Genomic DNA, 25383 nt, shown 5'->3' on the forward strand with positions numbered 1-25383 from the left:
GGTCACGGCTTGGTAGTTGATAAGTAGGGATAAACAAGGAGACTCTCAGTCCAACTCTCCGTTGCTTGAGTTTATTTCACCGAAGCTTGAGGCCCCCAGCGAAGACACCGGCACAGCTACAGACCCTCAAAACCCTTCCATAACCGGCGGTAATCCTACTAACCTTCACCCACCCTGCCAATACGCATGCGCCTGCTCCCAAGGCCCAGGAGCGCGTTCGGGCCGCAGTACGCATGCGCAGCCTTGCCCGCAAGTTGACGGCTCGACCAGCACGCGCCTTCTCCCTCAGCGCGCCTGCGTTTGGGGAGGAGCCCAGACGGGGCGGGGCTTAGGCGCTGCGCGCGCGGTTTGTTGTTTGTCGCCTCACACTCTCTTCGCCTTTCCCGCCGGAGTGACGTTCATTCACTTCCACGCCGGACAACTGCCGTTCGTCCTTCGTGACCCTCGCCTGCGTCCCGAGGGTGGGACGTGGCCCCAGGTGCGTCCTGGCTGTGGCAATGTTCCCCAGAGTAGCCCCTCCCGAACTCGTGGCAAAGCGCCGAAATCGTGGGGGAGAGTCCCGGATATCAGGGCCTTCCCTAGCTTGTTAAAAATGTCGACCCCTAAGAAATACAGGAGGGAACCCACCAGAAAATTTGATAGATGACCCCTGAAATCTTGTCAGAAATAGGAATTGTCAGACTCTGGACCCTGTTGGAGACTCACTCCCTTGAAATCCCCTTCCTCTTCCTCCCCAAATCCTGTCAGATCCCCAGAAATCTTGTGAAACACTCAAAATCCTAATTCCCCTCCCAAATATCAACAAGCTCTGAAATTCAGTCAAAAATCCAGCCAGAGACCCCCTAAAATCCAGACCCCCTTAAAATTCCCCAAAATATTGCGTGAGTCCTGATAGCCCCTCCCCGCCAAAGCCCCCCAAGATTGACCATAGTCTCCCTCCATTTCTCACCCTGAGTTTGTCCCCCCAGCCCTTGGCAGAAGCCCCCAGTGCCTGTCAGCACCCTTGAAATCACCCTTCCTCACTTAGGATTCAGGGTCTTTGCCCCCCCTTCTGCACCCCACCCATCAGCGTCATCCAAACCCTAGAAAGTTCTCTCCTCGACCTTTTTTCCTAGGATATTCTAAAAGCCACCAAGAAGTGTGCATGCCACAGCTGTGAACCCCCTCTGGCGCCAGGGAAAGCAGGGTGTGGGAAATACTTGGTGAGGGAAGGGGAGCCAAACAGGTGAGGTAAGGACAGACAGGCCCCAGAAACCCAATATTGACCGTCTGCCCCAGTGTGCCAGTTCAGCGTGATGGACACCGTTGTCTAATGTAATTTTTTTATTTTTACTTTTATTTTAATCATTTTTTAATGTTTGTACACAGCTGTCTCCATTTCCCCACCACCACTTCCCCCTGCCCTCCCAGCCCCCCACCCTCAATCAGTGTAATTATCAATAGTGACCCTTTCAGTCTGGAGTTGGAATAAGAAGTAAAATGGTCAGCTTCGTTGTAATGGAGGCACGACAGGGCATCTTGGGGGGCACAGAAGAGGGAGTCCCTAACTGCTCCAGGGACCTGGGAAGGCTCCCCAGGGGTCTGTGGACCCAGGCAAGAGGCACAGGTGGAAATGGTGCTACAATGTGGCCTAGGCCTAGGGGAGATGGATGTGGGAAGATGCTAAGTTCCTGTGGTTGTGGTGAGGGTGAGGGACCTGGAGGTAGGCCAGTGGAGAGGAGTGACAAAAAGAGGCAAGGAGTAACAGGGACCACTCTGCCACATCAACCACAGGGGCTAGGGCTTAGTCCTGAGGGTACTGGGGAGCCATGGGAGGGCTGAGAGCTGGGGAGAGATAGGGTCAAACTCAAGTGGGACGCCAAGAGTTCCAAATACAGGCAGATATGGTGAGGATGTCAGTAGCCAGGGTGGTCCAGAACCCAGCGACAGCACCTCCTTTAAAAATGTTTTCTGGAGTAGGGGACACCTGAGCCAAGACTGGAAGGGTTGGCAAGCAGGCAGAGACCTGGGTTGCCAACAGAGAAGGGTTGCCCCAGGCAGAGACCCAGAGGCAGGAACAGCAAGCCTGGTTTGGGGAATAGCATGGCAGTTCAGCATAGCTGGAGCAACAAGTGTGATTTGGGGTGGAGAGATGGGCAGGGCCAGTCATGCAGGGCATTGGATGCCAAGTCCAGAGTCTATGCTGGGTCCTTAGGGTACTGGGGAGCCATGGAAGAACATTGAGCAGAGGAAGGGCAGACCAGCTCTGTGGGGATGGACTGGAGGAGTCTAGGAGACCAGGAAGGAGGCTGCAATGAGAGCCCATGGGAGAGGATGAGGTCGGAGCCTGGGCCATAGGGATGGAGAGAAGGGGACACGGTAGAGTCAGTTAGTCGTTGGGCAGGAAGGACAGGGATGGGGATTGGCAAGCTGTGGGGAGGAGGTCATGGTGAAGAGGCAGTCATCCCCACCCCCTAGCCCCCCCCTGTGATCTCTGCCAACCACTCCTCAGGTCCCCCTTTTCCCAACCCACACCTCCAATCTATAAAACAGGTCCGAGCAGGAGCTGCTACGATGGCAACGGGTGGGTAGACAAGTTCTGAGAACCCAGAGCCGCCCAAGGCACAGGTGAGGCAGGGCAGGTCCCCACCCTCGGGTGGCTGGTCTGAAGAAGCCGTTCCTCTGCTTGTCCTTCCAGGAGCTCTCAAAATAGCCAGTCCCTTTTCGGTCCCTCCCAGTGATGGAGGGCAGCTGTTAGCCTCGCCAGCAGCTTTGGAGCAACAAGGGCGGCCCATGGACCTACCGGAGAACCAGGCGGATGGTCCTGCTTCACAAAGTAGGTGGCTGGGCCCCTATTGACCCCATGAGAGGATGAGGAGGGAGCAGTAGGTGAACGGGCACCAGGCTGTGACTCTGGGACTTGGGACAGGTGGCTTGATGGCTCCACCTCGGTGCAGGGTGGGAAGGAGGGAGCCTGCCGTGTGCCCACCTGTCTGGACCTCATACCCCCTTGGCTCTGGGAGGCCAGAGCAGAGGCCTTTGCATGTGCTGTGCCCCCTGCCTGGCGCGTGCTTTGACAATGACTGCAGACTCACCCCTCGCTTCCCTCAGCCCTCTGCTGTCTGCCTTTTCACACCTTCTCCTCTCTCCAGCTTTACCTCCCTTCACAGCACTGATATCAGCTTGTCTGTCTGCTTGTCTCTGTCTCACCACCCCACCGCCCGTCCCCCAGAGCGTGAGCTCCCCCAGGAAGGGTCTGTATGAGTCACTCTGGCATTTCCAGTTCCTGCAGCAGCGTTGTCCAACGTGCAAGCCACACATGTAATTTTAAATGTTGTGAGTAGCCACCTTGAAAAGAAATTAAAAAAAGAAACAGACCAAATGAATGGCAATAATAGATGTTATTTAACCTCATTTACCCACGATAGTATCATACGATCAGTATTCTCATGCTGACTCTTCAAGGTCTGGCATGTGGTCTGTACTAATAGAGCATCTGGGTTCACAGTGGCCACAGTTGAAGTGCTTAGAAACCACACGTGGTGAGGCGCTGCCCTATGACAATGCCTGACACATAGTAGGGACTCAGTTACTATCCTTGAATTGGCTGGGTGCAAACCAAATGCATGTGAAAGCCAGCTTCGGGAGGAGGACACAAGGTTCCCCTCTCTGACATTTACCAAGCCGGAGCCCAGTGTGATGGGAAGGAGACTCCCGCCCTCGGGGAGAGGCAGGGCCCCTTTTTAGAGGCCCCCGGCGTCCAGCAGCAGCAGAGCCTGCGTCTTTTCTCAGGACCCCACGCTTGGACTGTGGCCTCAGGAGGCTTTCCAGGAAGGAAGGTAGGAGGCAGGCACCTGAGTGCGGGCACCTGAGGGCCTACTGACCGAGTGACCGACATCTAAACTTCACCAGCGCCAGCAGAGGGCGTTCGGCCACCGAAAAACCCATGGGCCAGGGCTGAGCCAGCCTTGAGAGACTCCTGAAGGAAAGGGAGGGAGGGAGGACCAGGCTAGGGCGGGAAGGCAGAGACAGCAGAGTAAGGAGGGAGAAGGCTCGGGGCCCGGAGAGTTGCAGAGACAGGAGAGGAGAAGCACAGACAAAAGAAAATTGACCCAAGGAACATGCAGGCAGTGGAGAGAGAAATGGGGAGGAAGAGGGCGAGAAAGAGACAGACAGAAAACTAGAGATGGGCAGGCACAGAGACAGAGAGAAGCAGAGACACTGAGGAGGGAAAGAGGACGGGGGAGAAGCACAATGACGTCTTCCTGCAGGGCCCTGGGAAGAGACCATAGACACAAGCAGATCCTCAAACCCCTGTAATCTGTAAGCCTACGGTCCTGGGTTGACTCTGTCTTGGGCTCCCTAGCTAAGTGGCCCTGGGCAAGTGACTTCGCTGGACCTCAGGGTCCTCCTCCACAATCTGGGGAGCCCAGTGGTAGGAAGAAAGAAGAGTACAGAGCACAGAGAAAGCCCTGGGGGCAAGCCCTGGTGTTTCCCCTGGCTGTGGGCTCCTGCTCCCCTTCCCCAGGAGCATGGGTTCAACCCAAAGGGGGTTAAATTTGAACTCACTACAAAGAGACCTCGAAGAGTTAGAGGGATGATCAAGGACACTCACGTGTCAAACAGGTGGCCTTGGGCAATTCTTAACTTTTCTGCGCCTACGTCTCCTCACCTGTAAGGCAGGGCCGCTAAGAGCAGCCAGCAGGGTCCCTGCTGGAAAACCCTCAGGAGAGGCTGAGTAAATGTGCGATTCTATTCCTGAGCTTCCACCACATGCCAGGCCCTCTGCCAGGGCCCTTCCAGATTTTATCTCATTTTATTTCTAAGAGGAAGGGAACACCACGCCCATTTTCCAGAGGAAGAAACTAAGGCTCGGAGAGGCTGAGTCACTTGCCTGGGTTGCCCCTTGGGTCTGCCAGATCCTGAAGCCTGTGCTCAGCCTGCTGCTGTACCCAGCTGTGCAGGGCGTCCTGAGGGTCACTGCCAGCCCTGGGAAAGAGGCCAGGCTGCTCCAGGGATTCTGGAGATAGAGGACCTCCTCCTATATCTTGGAGCATTTATTGAGTGCCTACTGTGTGCAGACACTGCGGATACAGCAGCGGGCAAGCAGACTCTAGGTCACGTACAATGTGTGTGTTTGTGTGCGTTCTGCACACACACGGATCTAACCCTCCCAGCAGTGGAGCGGGGGATCGCTCTGCCTGCCTCTACTTTACGGGTAGAGAAACTCAGGCTCCAAAAAGAGAAGCAGTTTGCCCTCAGTAGCGCAGCTGAGCACTGAGCCCCTGGCCTTGCACTCCCAGGAGGCAAGCTCTGCCTGCGGGTGGTGAGAGGGGAGAGGTCAGCCCACCAAGCAGGCTACCACCGGAGATGCATCAGGCAGAATCGATCCAGGCTGCCAGAATGTTATCGGATTGTTCCCAGCTCCTGGGCCTCGTCACCCTCAGCTCCTCCCAGAATCCTCTCCTCTCTGCCCTCCCCAGCCTCTGTCCCCCTCTGAGCTGAGCCTGGGAGGCAGGAGAAGCGAGGAGGAAAGGCTGATGGTTCATTGGCTATCTGGGCACCTGAGTGGATTGGGCACAAAGCATCAGACAGCAGCAGGGACTTCCTGGTCTGAAAGATGGGGCTCACATCCCCAGGGTGGCAGGCAGGGAGCTGACGCAAAGAGCCTCACATTGCTGCCCCCAGCAGGTGGCAGGAGGCTGAAGCCTCCTCCTGTGCCCCACCAGCCCCAACTCCAGGCAGCTCTGAGGGAATCCCCCCGCCCTTTGCAGAAACCTGGGTCAGTCTTCTCCTGACTGGCCCTCTTGTCTCCTCAGTGTACCTCTGGGACCAGCCGGAGGAGGGGCTCCCGGGGACTCCGCTCAGCTCAGAGGAGCAAATACTCAAGTCCACCTTCGAAGCCTGTGACCCCCAGAGGACAGGTGGGAGGGGCAGGACGGGGCCTGGGAGAGACGAGGAATAATAAGGGGCAGTGATGGGGCACTGGGGACTGGGGAGCCATAGAGAGAAGGATGGGCAAGGACCCTTCTCGAAGGACATGGGTGATTGTGGGAAGTTTCAGGAGGGACTGTGTAAGGGGACGAAGGCCTTTTGGGCAAGGACAGCAAGAAGAAAATGTGGGGGACATGAAGGGAAGAGGGTGGTGCTTTTGTGCCCTGAAGGTAGAGGGAGGGCTACTGCGGGCCAGTGGGGCACAGCAGGTCCTCCTTGGTCCCCCTCTGCAGTCGGGACAACTTGTGAAAAAGGCCAGGTGGAAGCATGGACTCAGAGGAGGGAAAGGACTTGCCCCAGTTGCCTCAGCCGGGCTGTGGTGCAGGGGTGCCACCAGCCCAGCCAGTGACGTCCTGATGTCCCCAGCCACCACCCTCCCTGCTTGCTCCAGACTCCCTCATGGCATGCTATGTCCCCAGGCTTTGTGGCTGTGACCCACGTACTGGCCTACCTGGAGGCTGTGACTGGACAGGGCTGCCAGGACACACGCCTCCAAACGCTGGCCTGCAGCCTGGACCCCAGCAGGGAGGGCCCTCAGGCCACTGTGGACTTGGACACATTCCTGGTCGTCATGCGGGATTGGATCGCTGCCTGCCAGCTGGATGGGTGGGTCCCTGTACCTCCCCCTACCCCTGGGAAGTCCTTCTGAAGATCTAACCTCATACCTGCTTACTGCAGCCAGCACCCTTGGAGCACAGGGACCTCCTATGGCTGGAAAGAGGCTGAGGAGAGAAAAAGTGAAGAGAGGGGAGGGGGTTAGCGGAGCAGCGGAAGATCTAAGGACAAAGTGCCTGGGATGGGGAGGTGAAAGGGGGTCCAGGAGGCAGAAATAAAAGGGGCTAGAAGAAGAAAAAAGCGAGGAGGTGCTGGGGGGCTGACAGATACCCCTCATCATCCCTTCTCCACTCCCAGCCCTTGCCCTCCTGCTTTTCCATCTGGCCCCGGGCGCTTACCATCTGGCTTCACCTTCCCCCCCATCGTGCCTGCTCTCACCTAACCTGGCCCCTCCTCCAGCCACCCAGAATCCCCCTGCTGGCTTGGAGGGTGGCTGCAGGGAGCTGTAAGCCTCATCCCTTTGATATAGACGATTAGAGCTGGAAGAGGAGACCGCCTTCGAGGGGGCCCTGACCTCCCAGCGACTGCCATCTGGTGAGATTGCTATATATAGAATGAAGCAGGCAGGCCCAGGGTCAGACACTGGGGGAACTTCCCACTTAGTGACAGAGTGGGAGATAGAATGGGACTTGTACTCAAGCCTGGAGCTGTGAGTTTGGCTTTCTGGGCACCTCCACGATGGACTCCCCACTTTCCCTGAACTTCGGGGGTTTTATTCCTCTGGGGTTCTTTCCCAAGCCTCCTCTGAACACCAGCCCTATTGTAGAGCCCTATGAGGCCTTGCCCACCTCTCATCTGAGAGGGAAGCCCCAGGCTGAGGTCCCACACAGCACTCACAAGCTCACAGACCTGCATTCCTTTCCTGCAGAAATCCCACAGTCTGATTAGTTACTTGCCCTGCTATTTAGTCAGTCACTTTGTTCACGTGGTACCTGGTACCTTAGACCTCCCTCGCTGGAGATGCTCCACAAACAGATGTTTGTGTTGTATTTCTTCAGCCTGGGAAAACAAACGCAAATAAAAGCTTACTTTTCATTCCTTGAACCTCCTCCCGTTGGGCTCTGGGGCCAAGGGAGGGCTGTGAGCAGGGGAGGGGCAGGGCAGCTCTGGGTGCGGAGGGACAGGAGGGAGAGGCCGGAGGCCTGGAGGCTGGGGAGGAGGCCGTGGCGAGCTAGTGTCCAGGAGGACAGAGAGGAGCAGGGAGTCAGGGAGGAGGGGGACTGGGCCTAGGCCCCAGTAGAAGGTGAGGGTGAAGAGAAGCAGGGGACCCAGGTGGTGAGTGGTGTGGGGCTGGGCAGAGGAACAGATGGGGGCAGGGGCAGTTGAGGTGCTGCCCCGTGTTGGGCCTGGAAGTCCCAGGGCCTGGTGGGAGACCCAGCCTGAGCTCAGGGGCCGATGAACCAGAAACTTTTCTGATGTTGGGTGTCAGGACAGCCCTGGGAGCAGAAGGGAGCACCCAGAGGAAACGTGAGGGTGGAAGCCAGAGGAGGACCAAGCCCAGAGGCCTGGGTCACCCTGACACCCAGAGTCACTGAGCAGCCGATCTCCCCGGGACTGTCTCCCTCCAGGAAGCCCAAACGCCGAGGAGCCAGACAACCTGGAGAGCTTCGGAGGCGAAGACCCCAGACCTGAGCTGTACCTATCCTCGGGCCCCTCTCTACCCTGCCCACCCCCACCCGTGCGCTCCAGCCTGCCCAGGGCCTGGCTAGGACTTGGGGTCCTTCGGGAGTGGGTGAGGCACAGGGACTGTGCCAACAGCTCATGGAGAGCCGCTGTCTCCCACCTGTTTCTCCTTGTCCAGAGGAGCGCATCTCCCCACCACCCCCGCCGCCTACCATCCCTGGGGAAAACGGGTGGGGCTGTGGGTGGTGACCCCGGACCATTCTGCTCTCAGGCCCGGCACAGCCGACCTGCTGAGCAGCCTGGAGGACCTGGAGCTCAATAACCGCAGGCTGGCCGGGGAGAACGCCAAACTGCAGCGCAGTGTGGAGACGGCCGAGGAGGGGTCAGCGCGCCTCGGGGAGGAGATCTCGGCGCTGCGTAAGCAGCTCCGCAGGTGGGCTGGGCCCAGGGCCGCAGCCTGTGCCCTTTGTCCCTCCTGACCACGGCCCCAGCCTCGCTCTCTGCACCTCCCGCTCCTTGTCTGTGACCCCACGCCTGTCCCTTTCTTCATTCCCTCTTTTATCCTTCTCTTTTGTTGTGTCCCCGTGGTTCTTACCTCTCAGCCTCTAGGGTTCAGACTTCGTTCGTCCCTCTCTGGTCCTCCATCTCAGCAGCCTCTCTTTCCCCACGCACTGTCTTCCTCAAGTCTGTCCTGTTTAGTCTCCCGCTCTCGAGGGCCCTGACCCACCCCTCGGTCTTTTAGGTAGAAACTTTCTCTCTGTCCCCCATACTCAGCTTTGCCCCCCTCCTTTTTCTCTGGGTCTCCATCCCCCACTCCCTCTGGGATTTTTCTCTGCTGCTCCCGTCTCTCTGGGTGGGTCTCCGTCTGTGGCCTCTGCTTCCTCTCCCTCGTGGCCACATGCCCCTGCCCCTCAGTACCCAGCAGGCCCTGCAGCTCGCCAAGGCCGTGGACGAGGAGCTGGAGGACCTGAAGAGCCTGGCCAAGAGCCTGGAGGAGCAGAATCGCGGTCTTCTGGCCCAGGCCCGGCAGACAGTAGGTCCCGGGCAAGGGGCACAAGGTGTCTTCCTCTTTCTCCTCTTCCTCCTTCCCACTTCTTGGAGTCTGATCAAGAGCCTGACTACGGAATGGGACGTGGCCGAGGTCCCCCAGGCTTCCTCCGTCACTCCAGGCCCTGCTCGCCTCAGACTTTGAGGCCACATCTGCTTGCCATTCCTCCAGTGACAAAGGGGACAACAGGGGCTGTCAGGGCTCCCCAGACCCTTGCCCCAGCCCAGCTCCTCAGTGACTCAGGCCCGAGTTGGTAGGATGGGGTGGTGGGAAGGACAATACGGGGGCAAGGAAGCCCCCAAAGAAGCCTCTGTCCTCTCTCTGGGGTCACCAGGAAAAGGAGCAGCAGCATCTAGTGGCGGAGCTGGAGACTCTGCAGGAGGAGGTGAGCAGGCCCAGCGCCCACCCCCCCTCTTCCCCAGCTCCCCCTGCTGTGCCTCAGGCAGCCCCAGAAGCCTGCGGACCAAACACCCTTCAGTCTGGTGGGGGGACCCCAGGATCCCAGTAATGTGTAATCGTCTCTGTAAGGTCACCTCAATGCATGGGAGAGCTGCCCCGGTCGCTCAGAGTGTAGGGCAGGGGTAGGTGGGCTGCCGGGGTTCACACTGAGGCCACCGAGATGAGCGTGGGTCCCCTCTCTGTGTCTCAGTGTTCTCACCTGTAAAAATGGGCAGAATAGTAGAATCTCCCTCCTTGGGTCACGTGAGGTTTAAATGAGGGATGCTTGTAAAGGCACAAGGCTGGACCCGTGGGGAGTGCTCACTAACAGCTAGTGTTGTTCATGTATTAGTATTTTTTTATAGCGGAAAGAATGCAGGCCTTGAAGGCAGCCCTGAGTTCAAATCCCATCTCTGCCACTTACATGACAGGCAACCTTTAGGTGCGTGGCTGCCCCTTTCCGAGCCTCGGTTTCATTTTCTAAGATTGGAGAGGAGGCTGTCAGTTCACCAGGGTTATTATGGGAATTAAATGACTGCTTTTAGTCCAGGGCCCAGCACGTAACATGAACAGACTGGTTCCACCCCACATCTGGTTCGAGCCACATTTCGTCTGAAGCCGAAATCGTCGTCTGAGCTAATTCTGGGTCCACCTAGTCCATTTAGGTGGAAATTGAAACTCATCACTTGATGACGAAGCTTGTCACTGTCCCCCCACAAGGTGGCATCTCAGTTGCTGGAGCCTCGGGCAGCACCTTAGTGCTCCAGGAGGCGGCGGTCCTCACTCAACATCTGTTCTCCCTGCCGGGCAGGATTGATGTTCACTGTCCCATCTGGCCTGGGCCTTAGTCACCGCTGCGTGCTGGCACCCACTGGGAGTACGGCGTTGCCTTCCGGTCTCTGGACGTACAGTCCTCACTGTGTCTGCTGCCAGCGGCCCCCGCAAAGGCCACGGGGGCTCTCGCTCAGCCCCTTCTCTGCCCTTCTAGGGGCGCAGAGAAGCTTGAGCTGCTTTGCTGACTCGGTGGCCCCAGGGGCCTCTCTGGGCCCTCTGGGCCTCGGCCCCTCACAGGGCTATTTCTGTTCTGTCGCTCGCATGCCTTGCTGGTTCTGTGACTGAGCTGGGAAACACGTCTCTCAGATGCTCAGATGCCCAGGGGTTCTGTGACTCTAGTGCACCCCTTCTTGCCCCCTCGAGGCTGATCCCGGGCGTGGGGTGGCTCAGGGCCTGTGTTCTCTCCTTCAACTCTCCCCACACCCTCAGGATCTCTGCCCAGGTCCGGCAGAGATACTGACCCTGTCTGACCCCCCCAAATCTTTGACCTCTATCTGCACATGGCTCTTGTCTCTAGATTTAAACATTTTCTACTGTTTAAATAGAAACACATCCTTCCCTTGGGGCTGTGGGGATCCGGCTGCAGGTGTGAGGCATGGGATGCAGGCAGGATGTGACTGTTTCTTCCAGAACTTCTCTTTTTAAGAACAAGGAGAAATTTCCCCTAAAGCCCCTGGCAGAACCTCCGTCTTATGTCTCTTTGGCCAAAGTTGCAAATGATTACAGCCAAACAAACCAGTCTCTGGCATGGATAACGCAGCCCTGACAGGCCTGGAATGCTGATTAACACGAGGTTTGGAAGCTCTCTGGGCAGGTTTGGCAGCTCTTTGGCTTATTTGTCTGTCTCGAGCCTCGTAATCACAGGTGGCTGCGACAGCTCCTGACTCCATGTTCTCACTTAGAACAGGACAGAGGGGCAAGGGGGCCCAGCAAATGCGCCTCTCTCTGCCCTCTCTTTCCGTCAGACCTCTCTGACTTCTCACTGGTAGAACTGGATCATGTGACAACCCCCCACCCCAGCTGCCAGGGAGGCTGGGAGAATATCCTCAGCCTCTGGAGGGGGAGAATGGCCGCTGAGTTAGCCAACCTGCCCAGTCTCCTGAATCTGCTGAGATTGCCATCTTGATTCACCCCCCAGGGCTGGGGCTGGGACCCACCTGCCCATGTGGAGAAAGGACCTCCAATGAAAGCAGAAGAAGGAATAAGCAGGGTGAATGGCAACCAGCAGTCTCTGCGTCTTCGCAGCCCAGAAGGCTTACTGCCAGCTCAAGTGCCTTGAGCTGCACGTGGGACATCCTAGGCGCTCGATAACTGGAGCTATTCTTGGATCCCTCCCCTCCACCTTTCCCCTCACTGGCAGCTGCCTACAGAGCATCTATAGATCGAGTTCTCGAGTTACCGAAGAATAATGCTGGAGTAAGGGACACTTGGACACTCAGCTTTCCTACGGAGAACCTACGGAGCGGGGCTCAGGTTACTGCAGAAGGGGGCAGAAGCGGCTGAGTAACCATGTTTCCTGCCGCGTAGCCCAGGATCCAGCCTGCAAATCCCGACCAGGTGGGCAGATGTTGACACAGCATTCCTGGCCCGTCCTTCCTCTGCCCTTCACCTGGCGGTGCAGGCCTGCTGCGACGTGAGAGGGAGGGAGCTCCGCTGATGGACGACTCGCAACCCCAGGGCCAGAGAAAAGGAGGAGCTGGCCTTGGTGTCCCCAGGAGGCGCCAGAACATGGCAAAGGAAGTCAGCTGCCTTCATGGCCAGAAGTGCTTCCCCTCTGTGACTGCCCCACATCGAAACTCAGTGCAATTCACTAGGTTGTTGGTGCTCAGAAACTCCAGAATGGAATTTGGGCCGTTTTATTCTCAGTCCTGTTTTGTAGCTCACCCTGCCCACTGCCCTTTCCCAGCCCCCTGGCCTCCTCGTTTTTCCCAGTTATTCTCACTCCTGAGGATTCAGCCCCAGCCCCGGCTCCTCAGGAAGCCCCTCATCAGGGCTCCCAGAGAGCCCAGGCCGCAGTCCTCATCAGAGTCCTCCTCACACGTTATCAGTTTCTGCGTTAGTCTCTACCTCCTGTGATGAGCTTGGGGCCAGGGATGAAGCAGGTTCCCCATTCTCACCTAAGGCTTCATCTGGCTCATCGGAGAGTCTGGGGCTTATAAGCACAGGGTTTGGAATTAGAGTTTTGAGTCCGCTTACCATGTGACCTTGGGTAAGTTTCTTAACCTCTCTGACCCTCAATGTCCTCTATAAAATAGAGGTTGATGGCAGTAAAAACATTGTTAGGACAGCCAGACATCACATTCTTCCTGAATGGCACAGCATGACAGGAACAAGGTCTGTCCAGGGAAATCCAACCAGTATTAATGTGAGAATGGTTTGTGTGACATTGATGGGACCTGGCAGCCAAGGAGAGCAGACTGGATGCACATGCACGAACAATGACAACTTCACTGTACTGGTCAGTGGGGGCGGTAGACACTGTTGAGTGAGCCTGTGCATTGTGTGGCTGTCACATTCAAAATGACTGGGAGAGTGGAGCAACACATCTGCATCAAATTTTGCATTAAGCTTGAACGTTCCTCCATGGAAAATACTTGGATGTTTCAGAAAGCCGGAGCTGTGGCCAAATGGTGATTGGCAGCTTTGTCACGACAATGCGCCCACTCCTGCGTCACATCTTGTGCAGGGTTCTTTGGCAAAATGTAAAATCACCCACGTGACTCAGCTGCCTACAGCCCAGATTTGGCGCCCTGCAACTTCTGACTTTTCCCAGAACTAAATCACCCTGGAGAGGGAAGAGATTTCAACTGTCAGTGAGATTCAGGAAAATACAGCAAGGCAGCTGATGGAGATTGGGAGAACTGTGTGAGGCCCCAGGGTGCCTACTTGGAAGGGGACTGAAGTGTCATTGTCCTATGCACAGCGTTTCTTGTATCTTGTGTCTTCAATAGATGTCTCAGTTTTTCATATTACATGGCTGGAAACCGTCTGGACAGACCTTGTATAGCAGCAGCCCATGAAATCCACCTGCCAACAAGTTGAGCAAGAGTCTGGAAAAACCCACCAGTTTGCAGGAAATAAAGATGCGGAGACATGGTCAACATCACCAAAGGGGAGAAGAACCCTATAACCAGTTCAGATGCACCAGTGCTGCAAGACAACCTGGTTTCTTCCACAAAAGAAGGGCCCCCAAAAAGTGCCAGGGCTGGAAGGCAGGGGATCACTGTCAGATCAAGAGAATGGAGACATTTCAACCAAAAGCCTGCGGATCCTCTTTCAAACACAGTCAATGTGAAACATTTGTGACACAGGCAAAACAAAAGAAGAATGCATGTTGGCTGTGAGATGATACTAAGGAATTGTTCATTTGTTAAGGGTGACAATGGTAGGAACTGTGGTTTTGCTAAAGGAAAGGCCCTTGAGTAGGAGATTAAAATGCTGGAGTAATTATTATATGTGAACTAATACGATGTTTAGGATTTGCTTTTAAATCATCTGGTTATGCCAGACACTTGGTATTTGTCAGGCACTGTTTTTTTTTTTTTTTTTTTTTTTTTTAGGTTTTATTTATTTTTAGAGAGAGAGGAAAGGAAGTAGAAATAGAGGGAGAGAATCATCAATATGCGGTTGCCTTTCATGCGCCCCCTACTGGGAACCTGGCCTGCAACTCAGACATGTGCCCTGACTGGTAATCAAGCCAGCGACCCTTTGTTTGGCAGGCCGGCACTCAATCCACTGAGCCACACCAGCGAGGGCTGTCAGGCACTATTCTAATGCTTTGTGCTATGAACATGTATTTGTACTAATTACCACTTGTAGACTTGGGGCAAGTCACTCAGCCTTTCCGTATCTGAGTTGCTTTTATCTTTAAAATAGGGAATAGGAACTGAGTTAACATGTGCAGGGCACTCAGTAAATGTTAGCAATTAGCTCATTTAATCCTCACAGCAAACCCGTGAAGCAGGTCCTGTCTTATCCCCACTTGGACAGTCGGGGGACGGGGAACGCCCTGACTGAGGCCCAGAGAAATCGAAGCTGAAATTCCGTAGCACGGTCAGAGGGCTTCCGTAGGATAAAACACATACAGTGGTCAGCGTGAGGCCTGAGGCACATCAAGTGTCAGTGAAGGTCGGCTGTGAGCATTAGCTTCACGGTTTGCTGAAGTGAACGAAACTCGCTGTTCCTCCTTCCAGAATGGGAAGCTGCTGGCCGAGCGGGACAGAGTGAAGAGGCGGACTGAGGAGCTGGCGGTGGAGAAGGACTCTTTGAAGGTGCCGCCCCTCCCTAGTGCCTGGACAGCTTTCCACCACCCCCAGGGCCATCGTTGCCCCCTCCAATTCCAGCCACTGAGGCCTGGAGAGAGCCGGGAACTTCAGGAGTGGGCAGGCCCGGGGAGGGCGGGGCTGAGGAGGGTCCCCGGAGGCAGGAGAGATGGACGGGCTCCTTCCCTGGCAGCGGCAGCTCTGTGAGTGTGAACACCTCATTTGCCAACGAGAAGCCGACCTCTCTGAGGTGAGGGGGCCGGGGTGGGGGTGACATCTGTTCCCATGTGCACCTGCCCGTCTTCTGCCCCTGATTGTGGAAAGTGAAGTCCTGCCTGGCTCTGATCCTTGGATAAGCAAGCAGCCCAGAGAGGTCAGAGGGTTCTCCTGAGGTCACGAGTGTGACCCTGCAGTATCTGGAAGCCCAGTTCTGTCCCTCGGCCCTGGCCCTGCCCCCAAGCTCACCCTGCCCAGCCCCCACACACACCCCACACCCTCACCCATTGCCTCAGTGTCTCTGGGGCTGGACCCGGCCTCAGTCGGCTTTGGGCTTTCCCAGCGCGCTTGCCACGCAGAGAGTCTGGCCAAGACCTTGGAAGAGTACAGAACAACAACTCAGGTAACCTGGGTTCCCTGGCCCACCCTCCGAGGCCCCCTGCTGGCCTGGGTCTCCTCACTTCTCCCTTGCCTCCTCCAAGATTTACTGCCTCTTTCTGCCTCTCCATCTTGTCTCAGGTCTCCTCATCTCGCTTCCACCTCCACTGTTTTCTTTTTGTTTTGTTTTGTTTTTTTAATTTTTAGAAGGGAAGGGAAGGAGAGAGGGAGAGAAATAGCAATGTATGGTTGCTTCTCATGGGTCCCCTGCTGGGAACTGGCCCCTGCTAGGAACTGTCCTGCAGCCCAAGCATGTGCCCTGACTGGGAATTGAACCGCGATCTTTTGGTTCACAGGCCCGCACTCAATCCACTGAGCTACACCAGCCAGAGCTCACCTCCACTATTTGACGGAGTGTCCCTCCCTCTTTCCACCGCTCTCTGCCTTTTCACTTCTTCCCCGTCTTTCCTTTCTCTCTCGTTCTGTTTTCCATCCTCTGCGGGTGTCTTCTCACCACACCGCTCTCCTTATGTCTGCGTATCTGCCTGGCCGATTTAGGTTTTTGTCTCAGCTCCTCTCCGAACCTGGCCTGTCTTCCAGGGTGACACCTCTCTCTGTCCCTGGTCTTCAGGAGTCTCTTGTACCTCGTGTGTCTTGTCTCTCCGCGAATGTGTCCATCCATGATTTATCGTTCTGGGTGTCTCTGTGTCTGCCTTCCTTTGCTTAATTTTCCTGGTTGGTAGGTTATCTTCAGGGTTCCTACTGCTCTGTCTCTCTGTGGCCTCCTATGTTTCTTCCCCACTTCCCTTGGCAGTATGTATCTTGAGGAGCTGTAGGGAGTCGGGGAGTGGGATTGACCTTGGAAGAGGAGCCTCGCGGTGGGGGTTGGGAAAGAGTGGAAAACCAGGTGTCTCCTACTCTCTGCTTCGCAGGAACTGAAGCTGGAAATCTCACACCTAGAGGAGCAGCTGAGTCAGATCCATAAGGGGCCAGATGAGTGAGTGGAACACGAGGGGGAGGGGGAGGCAGGAGGAGGGCCCCAGGGCAGGGGCCCCCAGCCTCCGGCCCGAGGTGGGCAGGGTGCAGCCCCAGCATGGGCCGACCTGCAGGCGGTGGGCAGGCACAGAGGCCTTCCCCCTCCTACCTGTGTGGCCAGGCCGCCCAAAGGGACTCAGGCAAGAAGAGAGGACTGGGCCAAGCTGCTGCCCCCATCACTGGGCATGGAGATCCGGGCCCTTCAGCAGGTGCGCCTGGCCCCCCCTGGAACACCCCAACCCACATGAAGCTGTAACTCTGACCCAGCTCAGACTCTTACCCTGCGCTGTCTCTCCTCGGGACCATCTGTCCTGACCTCATCCCTAATTCAGTTCTTGGTCCTGGCACCAAACCCTCCCTGGGTCCTGCCTGCACCCACCCCCCAGTCCAGCCTCATAGCAGCTCCCTTCCTCTTCCTGTCCGCACGCTTCAGCCCATCTCCGTCCCCACCCTTGACGCGCCTTCTGCCTTAGTCTGACCCTCCTTGACCTCAGAAACCACTTCTGTCCCAGAAACAAGAAGAGGCAGCCGCTGATCTCTCCAGCCCCCTGTGTGGGGTGTGGCAGTGGCAGGAGGGCCTTGACGAGAGCAGTGAGGAGGCTGAGGGACAGGTGAGCACAGGAGGGGCGCCGAGACATCCAGAGCAGGGGAAGGGGCCTGGGACTCCATGTACCTGTGCTGTCCCTCATTAAATGTGCAGACGTTGACTGAGGGACCCCTGAGGGACCCGGAGTCCAAGCCGTCCAGGACTCCATCCCTGCCGGGTAGGGGCTGGCCTGCGGGTGTGGCAGCCAGAAGTGAAGAAAGCAAACACACAGATTCCTTAGTGCTGGTGGTGGTTGTTTAGGAGACACTGTTAGAAATCACCTTACTTTAAATGGTGTGATATGCGGTTACAAAATAGTCACGGGAATGTGAAATACAGCACAGGGAATATAGTCAGTAATACATAGTAATAACTATGTATATGCCAGGTGGGTACTGGAAATAATTGGAGCTGGGGGGACACTCTGTAAAGCATACAGTTGTCTAACCATTCTGCTGTACACCTGAAACCAATGAAAAGTAACATTGAAAGCGCCCTGACCAGTGTGATTCAGTTGCTTGAGTGTCGTCCCTGCAAAGCGAAAGGTTGCTGGTTCGATTCCTAGTCAGGGCCCACACCTGAGTTGCAGATTCAGTCCCTGGCAACTGACTGATGTTTCTCTCTCCCACTGATGCTCCTTTCCCTCCTCCCTCCCTTCCCCTCTCTCTAAACATATGCAAATACAACCTTTAAAAGTAATAATAATATTGAAAGTAAACTGTAATTGAAAACGGTTTTAAGTGAAGCAACTAAATCCTAAAAAAGTAAAAATAAAATAAAGTAAATGGAACAGTCCTGCAGTGGGGAGTGAACTGTTCTCGCTGACACCATACAGGCACGGTAAGCGTCTGCCTTAGCAGCCTCCTATGGAATCCCTAACTCAACGATAGCTATGTTTCATGACTTCTGTAACTACCTGAGCAATAATACTACATCATTTAAATAACTGAGAAAACTCAGCTTAAATGTCCACAGCTAAAAAGTGAGGTTCTAATCTAGTAGTGCCGGAAGAATTTCTTTAAAGAAAACTTGGCTAACAGCTCTGTAAACAACTTACTGTCGTGAAATCTAACCGATTCAAAGCTGTTCACCCTTCTTAAGGGAGACGCACTTCTCTGCTCACTTTCTCCCTGGGTTGAGAGAAGCTTCTGGGTTTTTCTTTGACGTGATCACTCTTAATTTCTCACTTGCCTCTCCCAGATTCTCTGTAAGGTAGGCTCTCTGGTCTCTCACTGTTCTCCTCCTGGGAAACTGAGGCTCAGAGAGATCCCATGTCCACCGTCACATAGGTGGAGGGCACCACTGCATCTCTCAAAGGACATGAGTTTCTGCCACAAGCTCGCTCTCAGACACCCCACCCAGGGGAAGACTGACCCGGCCTCAGGCCGCTCCCTGCCCTGAGTCCCGGAGGCCAGCGTGGCCTCGCTCAGGCCCCAGGCCCCGTAGCACGCAAGGCCTGGTGGAGATCACACAAACAGGCCATCGCAGTGCCGGAGGACAGGTGTGCTGGAGGTGGGGGTGGGCCCCGAGGGAGCCCAAAGAAGGCGGTACCTGGGTCACAGGGAAACTAACACTTGAGTTGATCTTGAAGAAGAGAGAAGTTAAGCGGGGTGAGGAAAGCATACCTTCCGGGCAGTGGGAGTGGTGTACGTGGCAGCAGCGTGAGACTGCAGAGTATGCGTGGGGAGGAGCCGACAGTTGGGGCGACTGGTGAGAGAGGAGGCCCCGGGCCGGACTGTGAAAGGAGCTCCCTGGCAACCAGGCTAAGAGGTTGTGCTTTTCTCCGTCGAGCCAGCGGAGGCTCTGAGCAGGGAGGGGCAGGGGCATCTCTGGATGCAGAAGGATACCCCTCGGGAGCCAGCCACGTGGGGACTGAGTGGGGAGGCTGATGCAATGGTCCAGAGGGGAGGATGGAGCCTGAGCCAGGCCAGCGCCTTTGGATGGAGGAGCAGGGCTGGGCAGAGAGTCGGGGTCAGGGGGAGGGGGCCGCAGAGAGGTGGGCTGGCATCCGGGGTGACAAAAGGGGATGGGAGAGGGGAATGCTGAGTTTATTTTGTGATGTTTTGAGGGGAGGGAAGTGGCGGCGGGGGGGGGGGGATGGGGGCTGCCCAGGGGCAGTGGGTACGCAAAGGCGGGGCTTGGGTGTGTTTAGAGAACAGTATCCGGTTGGTTGAAGCCATAGTACGAGCCGTGTCTGGAAAAATCAGAGACCTTGGTCCTGAGGGAAAGCACATGGTCAAGTGCTTCAAGTCCAGGAACCTGGGAGGAGAACGGGGCCTGAAAGGGGAACACTGAGCCCCTTCTGGGCCCAAGTGAGAAGTGTGGGGGACCTGGACTCCTGGGCCCTGAAGAAAATAGGGGCTTGGTGGGGTCCAGAACAACCCTTCAGCTTCTGGCTTCTGCTCCTGGGGTGAAGACAGAGCCGCCCCAAGTCGGGGGGCGGGCAAGAGGAAGGCAGGCTTTTGTTTGCTTATTAAAGATTTTATTTACTTACTTATTCTTACTGAAATAAGAGGGGAAGGGAGTAAGAGAGGGAAACATCAATGTGTGGTTGCCTCTCGTGCGCCCCCTACTGAGGACCTGGCCCACAACCCGGGCGTGTGCCCGGACTGGGAATCGAACCTGCAACCCTTTGGTTTGCAGGACGGTACACAATCCACTGAGCCACAGCAGCTGGGGAAAGCAGGTTTTTTAAGAAGATGGTGAGTTCTAGAGGTGTTGCAGCCCAGGAGACCTAACCTTTTTTTTTTTCTCCACAGAGAAACTTCCAGGGAGAGCCAGCATACCGTCATGAAGGAAGGAAGGGGCAGTCAAAGTGGTAAGAAGCCTCTTCCTCCCAGAGCCCAACCGGGTGACACTCGATTCTCAGAGGGGTGGAGTACAGGAACTGGAAGAGCCCTGACAGAGCCTCGAGTCGCTCATTCATTCATTCATTCATTCATTCATTCATTCATGCTGAGGCAAACCTGGGTCTGTGGACCAGGATGAGGCAGACCCAGCCCTGCTCTGGTCTCGGGGGAACCAGCCCCGATCCAGATAATTCCAGGAGGACATTTGGGCAGCTGACCCCACCTGGGATGGGGGGAGAGGGACACCTGGGGAGGTGATACCTGAATGGGGTCCTGCAGGGGTGGTATTCACATAGGAGACTCTTAGGTAAGAGAAGACAGTCGTCAGGCAGATGGGACAGCTCAGTCACTGAACACGTCTAAGGCCTCCAGGGGTAAATGAGCCCCAGACCGGACCCCTGGAGAGCACCCAGCAGGGGGAGATCATGAGAGGTCTGGAATCAGACACCTCGGCTCTGATCCCTGCTCAGCCCTTCTGTGCCAGGGTCGGTGGGAGCATCCAGCAGAATGCCGCGGGGCTCCCGCCCACCCTGTGACTGTTCAGGGCTTGTGTGCAGGCCTTTGAGGAGAAAGCATTGGATGTCTGCGCCCAGCCTGGCCTGGGGGCCTCCGGTTTCCTGTGGTGCCACCCCCTCTTCGTCCCCACTCTCAGACTCCCGGCTGCAGCTGCTAATGAGGCTGCCTGCCACTCTAATTGGGCTTGTCTGGGAAAGCTGACGTTGGGTGGGCTGGGGGCTCCGGAGCTGCGACCTCCCCTCAGTCACCAAGAAATGGAAGGGAGAAGGGGCCGAGCAGCAGCCAGGGAGGGGGCTGCACATCTGAGTGTCGGGGGCAGGATGGCCCGCACATAGGAAAGGCCGGGAGAGAGGGAGGCGGTGAGATCCTGCGACCCTGGAAGTGGCTTGAACCCCAAGAGGGTCTGGATTCCTTTTGGGGTGCTATATCAGGAAACAGATATATCCTGAGGGGGTGTGCTCTGAAACTGGAGGACTGCATCCCTTGTCTCCAAGAAAGGTGATGGCTGGTAGTGTGGACATCTGGGTCCCCCAGGGGCGTCCGGCCGGGCAGCTTGAGGCCTGTACCCCTAAAGAGGCATTTCAGGGGCTCAGGCTGCTGTGACCACAAGGGGCAGGGGCCGGGCGCTCACACCCTTAAAAGAAATTATTTAGGATGGAGATGGCGCTCACACAGTTGGGTTCAAGAGTCCCAGTCCTGAAAAAGACCCAGTAAAACTGACACTCACTTAGAATGGTGCGACCCAGCAGGCAGGACACAGCAGGCAGGGTCTCCACAGCCCTGGTCTGACTGGTGTTCTGGGGAGCGAGAGTGGAAGCCTGGGCTCCTAGCTGCGTCAGCTGGGAAAGCAGCCGCTGAGAAAGCCAGTGAAACGAAGAGAGCCTCTTGCCCTTTCTGAGGTCACAGGCTCCGGGTCCGCCCATTCCTCTTTTAGACCCCAGCTTTCAAGGTTCCCCTGAGCCCCTCAGTGGGCAAAGGGGGCCAGGCCCAGGGAGGGCGCTCGCAGGGAATTTGTTGTCGCCCCAGGTTGCCCAGAAGAGAGGAAGAGGAGGAAGCAGAGACCCGGGTCGTGGTAGGCAGTCCCCGCACCCCTCCCCACTCCAGGCCCTTGGAGGGGACTGATGTCATCACAACCCCTCCCCAGCTCCCACCCACATCCCCACGTCCCCAGAGCAGACACAAAAATCGTTGGAGATAACAAGGCCCTCGCTGTAGCTAATGAGAGCGGATGGTGCTGTGGGCGGGTGGCCGGCAGGCCAGTGGGCGGCCAGAGCGTTCCCAGGGGACCCCCCCCCCCCAGCACACACCAGGCTTCGACTGCTACCAGCCTCACAGACGTGGCTACACCCCCGGATTGCGAAATGCGCGCGCCCACGCGCCCACACACAGGAAGGGGCCGGGCCCTCCCCAGCCGGCCTCCGAACCTGCTGGGGCACAGCACCCCCTGCCCAGCCCCACACGGACGGGCTCCTTTGCTTCTCTAAGAGGCAGGTGGCAGTCCCCACCCTCAGTCAAGGAAAGGGAGGGAAGGAAGTGCCGTGCGGGGCCTGCAGTCCTCGGCCGAGGACGTGAGAGCCAGAATGAGGGGCCCTGCCAGTCACGCCGCCCAAGATGGCCTCTCCGAGCAGCCTGACCCCAAAGCCCACCTCCTCCCGCCGCCCCTCCCAGGAAGACTGGGCCCCACCTGCGTTTCCTCGCCAGTGTGGGGATGACCTTCCCCAGCTCTCAGTGGAGAGGAGGGTTGAGGATCGTGTCCTGGAGGCCGAGGCCTGACACAGCACAGGCTCACAGCAGTGGAAACGGTGGTGTCTGGGACTGCTGCGCGGTCATTATTTAGTTATTACGTAAGGTATTGTTATGGCCGCTGGGTTCTTCCAGAGCCCGACAGAAGTGGAAGTGATCAAACCGAGTAGCTCACGCAGTTACCAAACACCCACTGTGTGCCAGGCGCTGTTCTGGTCCCCTAGTCAGCCTCCACTTCAGGCCTGGGAGGTGGGCACTGCCAGCGTCCCTGTCCACCAAGTGGGGGAAGTGCCCCACGGAGAGGCAGGGTGACATGTTGGGGGACACACAGACAAGCTGGCAGAGCCGGGCCCCCAACCCCTGTCTCGGGGAAGCTCCCGCACTGAGCCGTTCACCATGTGCCGCCTCCTTCCGTGGGGTCCCTTATGTCCAGGACCCAGTGTCTCAAGTTTGGCATCTCCTTTGTCCTCCCAGACTGACCTGTCCATCCCTCTGAGAGACCCTCATCCTCGGCACTTTCCAAGCAGCACTCCTGAGAGGTAGCAGGACCCACAGGGCCTGGGAGGGGACTTGGGGACAAAGTCCAGCGTGACCGCCCCGCCCTCCTTTCTGTCCAGCAGCCCTGCCGCACCGGACCTGCGCCAAGCCCTGGTGCCTGTGGAGAAGAAGCTGGTTCCTGCCGGGAGGCCGGTCTGGGGCCAGCTCTGCCTGTGCCCCCTGCACCCCCGCGGACTCAGGTCAGCCCCAGCGCGTCACCAGAGAGAAGGTGGTGGTCAGACACCAGCCCCCCCCCCCCCCGCTCCCCTGGGCCCCACCCTAAGCTCCGTGCTACCTCCCACCAGGGTCGCTGGGCACCGGCTGACCCCCGCCCCCGTCCTGGGCCTGCTGCTGCTGCTGCTGCTGCTGTCCCTCCTGCTGCTCGGCCAGTCCCCGCCCCCCACCTGGCCGCACCTCCAGCTCTGCTACCTGCGGCCGCCTCCCGTGTGAGCCCCTCAGAGCAACGTCTAGTTCAGTGAGTTCCTCGGCTCGGTTCACCGTCTTGCTGTTGCGGTGCCACCGTGACCTGGGATTGTTACCCCAGTGCCCCCGGAACCCCAGACGGTGCTGCCGGACCCACAGCCCCATATGGAGGGGTCTTTATGGGAAGTCTCTTGGTTTTTTAATGTCAGCAACTACATTTCTTTTTTTTTCTTTCTTTCTAAAATTTATTTATTGGTGTTAGAGAGGGAGGAAAGGAAAGGAAGAGAAACATCGATTTGTTGTTCCATTTATTGATTCGTTCATTGGCTGGTTCTCGTATGTGCCCTGACCGAGGATTGAACCCACAACCTTGGTGTATGGAGATGACACTCAAACCAATCGAGCTACTGGCCACGGCAGCAACTACCTACATTTCTTAACAGTAGTGAAACACTCCCGGGGACGGAGTGAGTGCTAGGGGTTTATATTCTTCACAAAACAAGCCCCGGGGAACAGCAGTGGGCCCACCGCTCAGTCTCCCCACCGCAGGCTGGCACGCTGTGACTCTGTGGTCCTCCTGGTCCTTGTGCCCAGAGGATGGAGGGCACTGAGCCATCATTCATCATATCTGCAGGGAGAAGGGGACAGAGGGGTCCATTCTTTTTTATGAAAAAAAGCAGTAGCCTTCCCAGAGCCAGCAGCAGACCTGCGTTTCTCGTCTCGTTGGCCAGACTGCCTGGCGGCACCACCCCTCGCAACAAGGGAGATGGAGCGCCTCTCCGCACAGAAAGAGGGACGAGGAGATGTGGCCCACGGCACAGATGTCCACTGTGTGTGGTGCAGGCGGCCCCTGGGCAGTGGGCCGCTGTGTCATTTGCTCAAACCACAGACAGTGACCATCTGTTTGCCACAGCTAGACCTCCAAAGGTAAAGCTGTAGCCAGAGGGGCGCTGCAGTGCCAGGCCGAGGGGCGTTCCTCCTCCCCAAGGGCGATCGGAGTTTTGGGGGGTTTCATTGCTTGTTTCTGGTTATTTGCATTTTAACTGAGGTATCACTTACATTCAAATAAATGGGCAGATTTAAATATTACCTGGATGAAATGTTCGCATGTGGGGAGGACCTCAGAACACCCAGAATTTATTTATAAAAGTCGTGTATTTATTCTTACACGTCTAAACTTCAGTCACCTTCAAAGCGCTCTCCGTCTGAGGTGACACACCTTTCGAGACATTTTTTTCACTGCTCGGAACAGTTTGGAACGCCTCAGTTTTGGTGTCTTTTAGTGCTTCTGCCCTTTTTTGTTTCACCTCTTCCACATCAGCAAAACGTTTCCCTTTAAGGACTTTTTTCATCTGGGGAAACAAAAAAAAAAGTCCCTCGGGGTGAGATCGGGTGAATGGGGCAGTGGGGCACAGGGGTCATGCCATTTTTTAGTCAAAACTGCTGAACACCCAGGGCGGTGTGGGCAGGTGCGCTTGTAAGTTGCCCATCATAAAATGGGCAAATACATTTAAAATCTTAAAAAAAATTTTTTTTCACTGAAGCCAAACGCAGCCTCTCACAATACCACCAGTTGGTACACTGATACAAATGGGTTCCTAGAACTGTCACCTGGAAGGGGGAGCCTGTACTACAAGGGGCCTGCCCTCCAGAAGATAATTCTGTCCCCCCCCTCACGAAACCAAAACCCAACCCAGGTCAAGGTGTAGAACAGTTTCAGGAACACAGAGCCACCCTTGGGAGAGTTTTGAGCAAGGCAGGGACACAGTCATACCTGTATGAAGACAGATAGTGATAGAGGGAGCTGCAGGCTCTGTGGGAGCCCCCCAAAGGCACCTAACTCAGCCTGGGAAGCTGGAGATTTCTTCCCAGATAAGTGACATCTGTGTTTACTCCTGAAAGGTGGCTATGGTTGGTTACAGTGAGCAGGGGCCGAGGGGGATGTCACAGGGAGGGAACAAGGCATGTGTGAAGACCAGGTGGCAGAAAAGCACCTCTGTGTGTGGAGGCAGCACCATGTTACTGGGATTTTAAAAATCCCACAAAGGGTTTTGAATACCAGCCTGAACTTTACTCTTAAGTGCCTGAGATAGGGCTGTGAGCAGAGAAGGGACAGAATCAACCCACAGTGGGAAAGAGACCTTCTGAGCCTGCACAGGGGGTGAACGATGGAGTGAGGCTGGGCCAGGAAGTGAGGGGGAGGCTGGGGCTGTGGCCCAGGTGCCAGAGGGTGAGGACTGAGCTGGGTGGGGCAGGAGGGTGGAAAGAAGGGCAGTGTGGGGAGAAGCAGGGCAGGAAGGACAGAGT

The 25383-nt window shown here is 56.4% G+C and overlaps 1 protein-coding gene across 8 annotated transcripts; it reads left to right on the plus strand.

The window, feature by feature from the left end:
• Positions 1 to 384: 384 nt before the first annotated feature.
• KASH5 (KASH domain containing 5) lies at positions 385 to 24136 on the plus strand. Of its 8 annotated transcripts, none has more exons than XM_037140919.2 (21): positions 385 to 478; positions 2678 to 2815; positions 5799 to 5903; positions 6393 to 6579; positions 7058 to 7122; positions 8157 to 8223; positions 8483 to 8644; positions 9127 to 9244; positions 9594 to 9644; positions 14725 to 14802; positions 14987 to 15043; positions 15353 to 15412; positions 16320 to 16384; positions 16544 to 16631; positions 16935 to 17033; positions 19768 to 19826; positions 21400 to 21445; positions 22591 to 22655; positions 22734 to 22853; positions 22959 to 23128; positions 23711 to 23898. In XM_037140919.2, exons 2-20 carry the CDS (start codon positions 2773 to 2775, stop codon positions 23101 to 23103), a joined length of 1680 nt encoding a protein of 559 aa, XP_036996814.2. In that variant the 5' UTR covers positions 385 to 478; positions 2678 to 2772; the 3' UTR covers positions 23104 to 23128; positions 23711 to 23898. The 8 variants fall into 8 exon arrangements, with proteins under 8 accessions (XP_036996814.2, XP_036996816.2, XP_036996815.2 ...); XM_037140921.2 differs by having other exon boundaries at positions 22737 to 22853; XM_037140920.2 differs by having other exon boundaries at positions 23808 to 23849.
• The last annotated feature ends 1247 nt before the right edge of the window (positions 24137 to 25383 follow it).

Source organism: Artibeus jamaicensis, unplaced genomic scaffold (genome assembly GCF_021234435.1).
Source record: "Artibeus jamaicensis isolate MK-2021 breed Jamaican fruit bat unplaced genomic scaffold, CSHL_Jam_final scaffold_804, whole genome shotgun sequence".
Taxonomy (NCBI): domain Eukaryota; kingdom Metazoa; phylum Chordata; class Mammalia; order Chiroptera; family Phyllostomidae; genus Artibeus; species Artibeus jamaicensis.

What these genes read in the sequence shown, in the direction of transcription:
- KASH5 (XM_053659656.1), top strand. Translation starts at nt 2,773, where the DNA reads ATGGACCTACCGGAGAACCAGGCGGATGGTCCTGCTTCACAAA. An exon ending in TGGCCCAGGCCCGGCAGACA is followed by an intron (nt 9,245 to 9,593) that starts GTAGGTCCCGGG and finishes TGGGGTCACCAG; the next exon opens with GAAAAGGAGCAGCAGCATCT. An exon ending in TCAGAGCAACGTCTAGTTCA is followed by an intron (nt 23,129 to 23,807) that starts GTGAGTTCCTCG and finishes CTCGTTGGCCAG; the next exon opens with ACTGCCTGGCGGCACCACCC.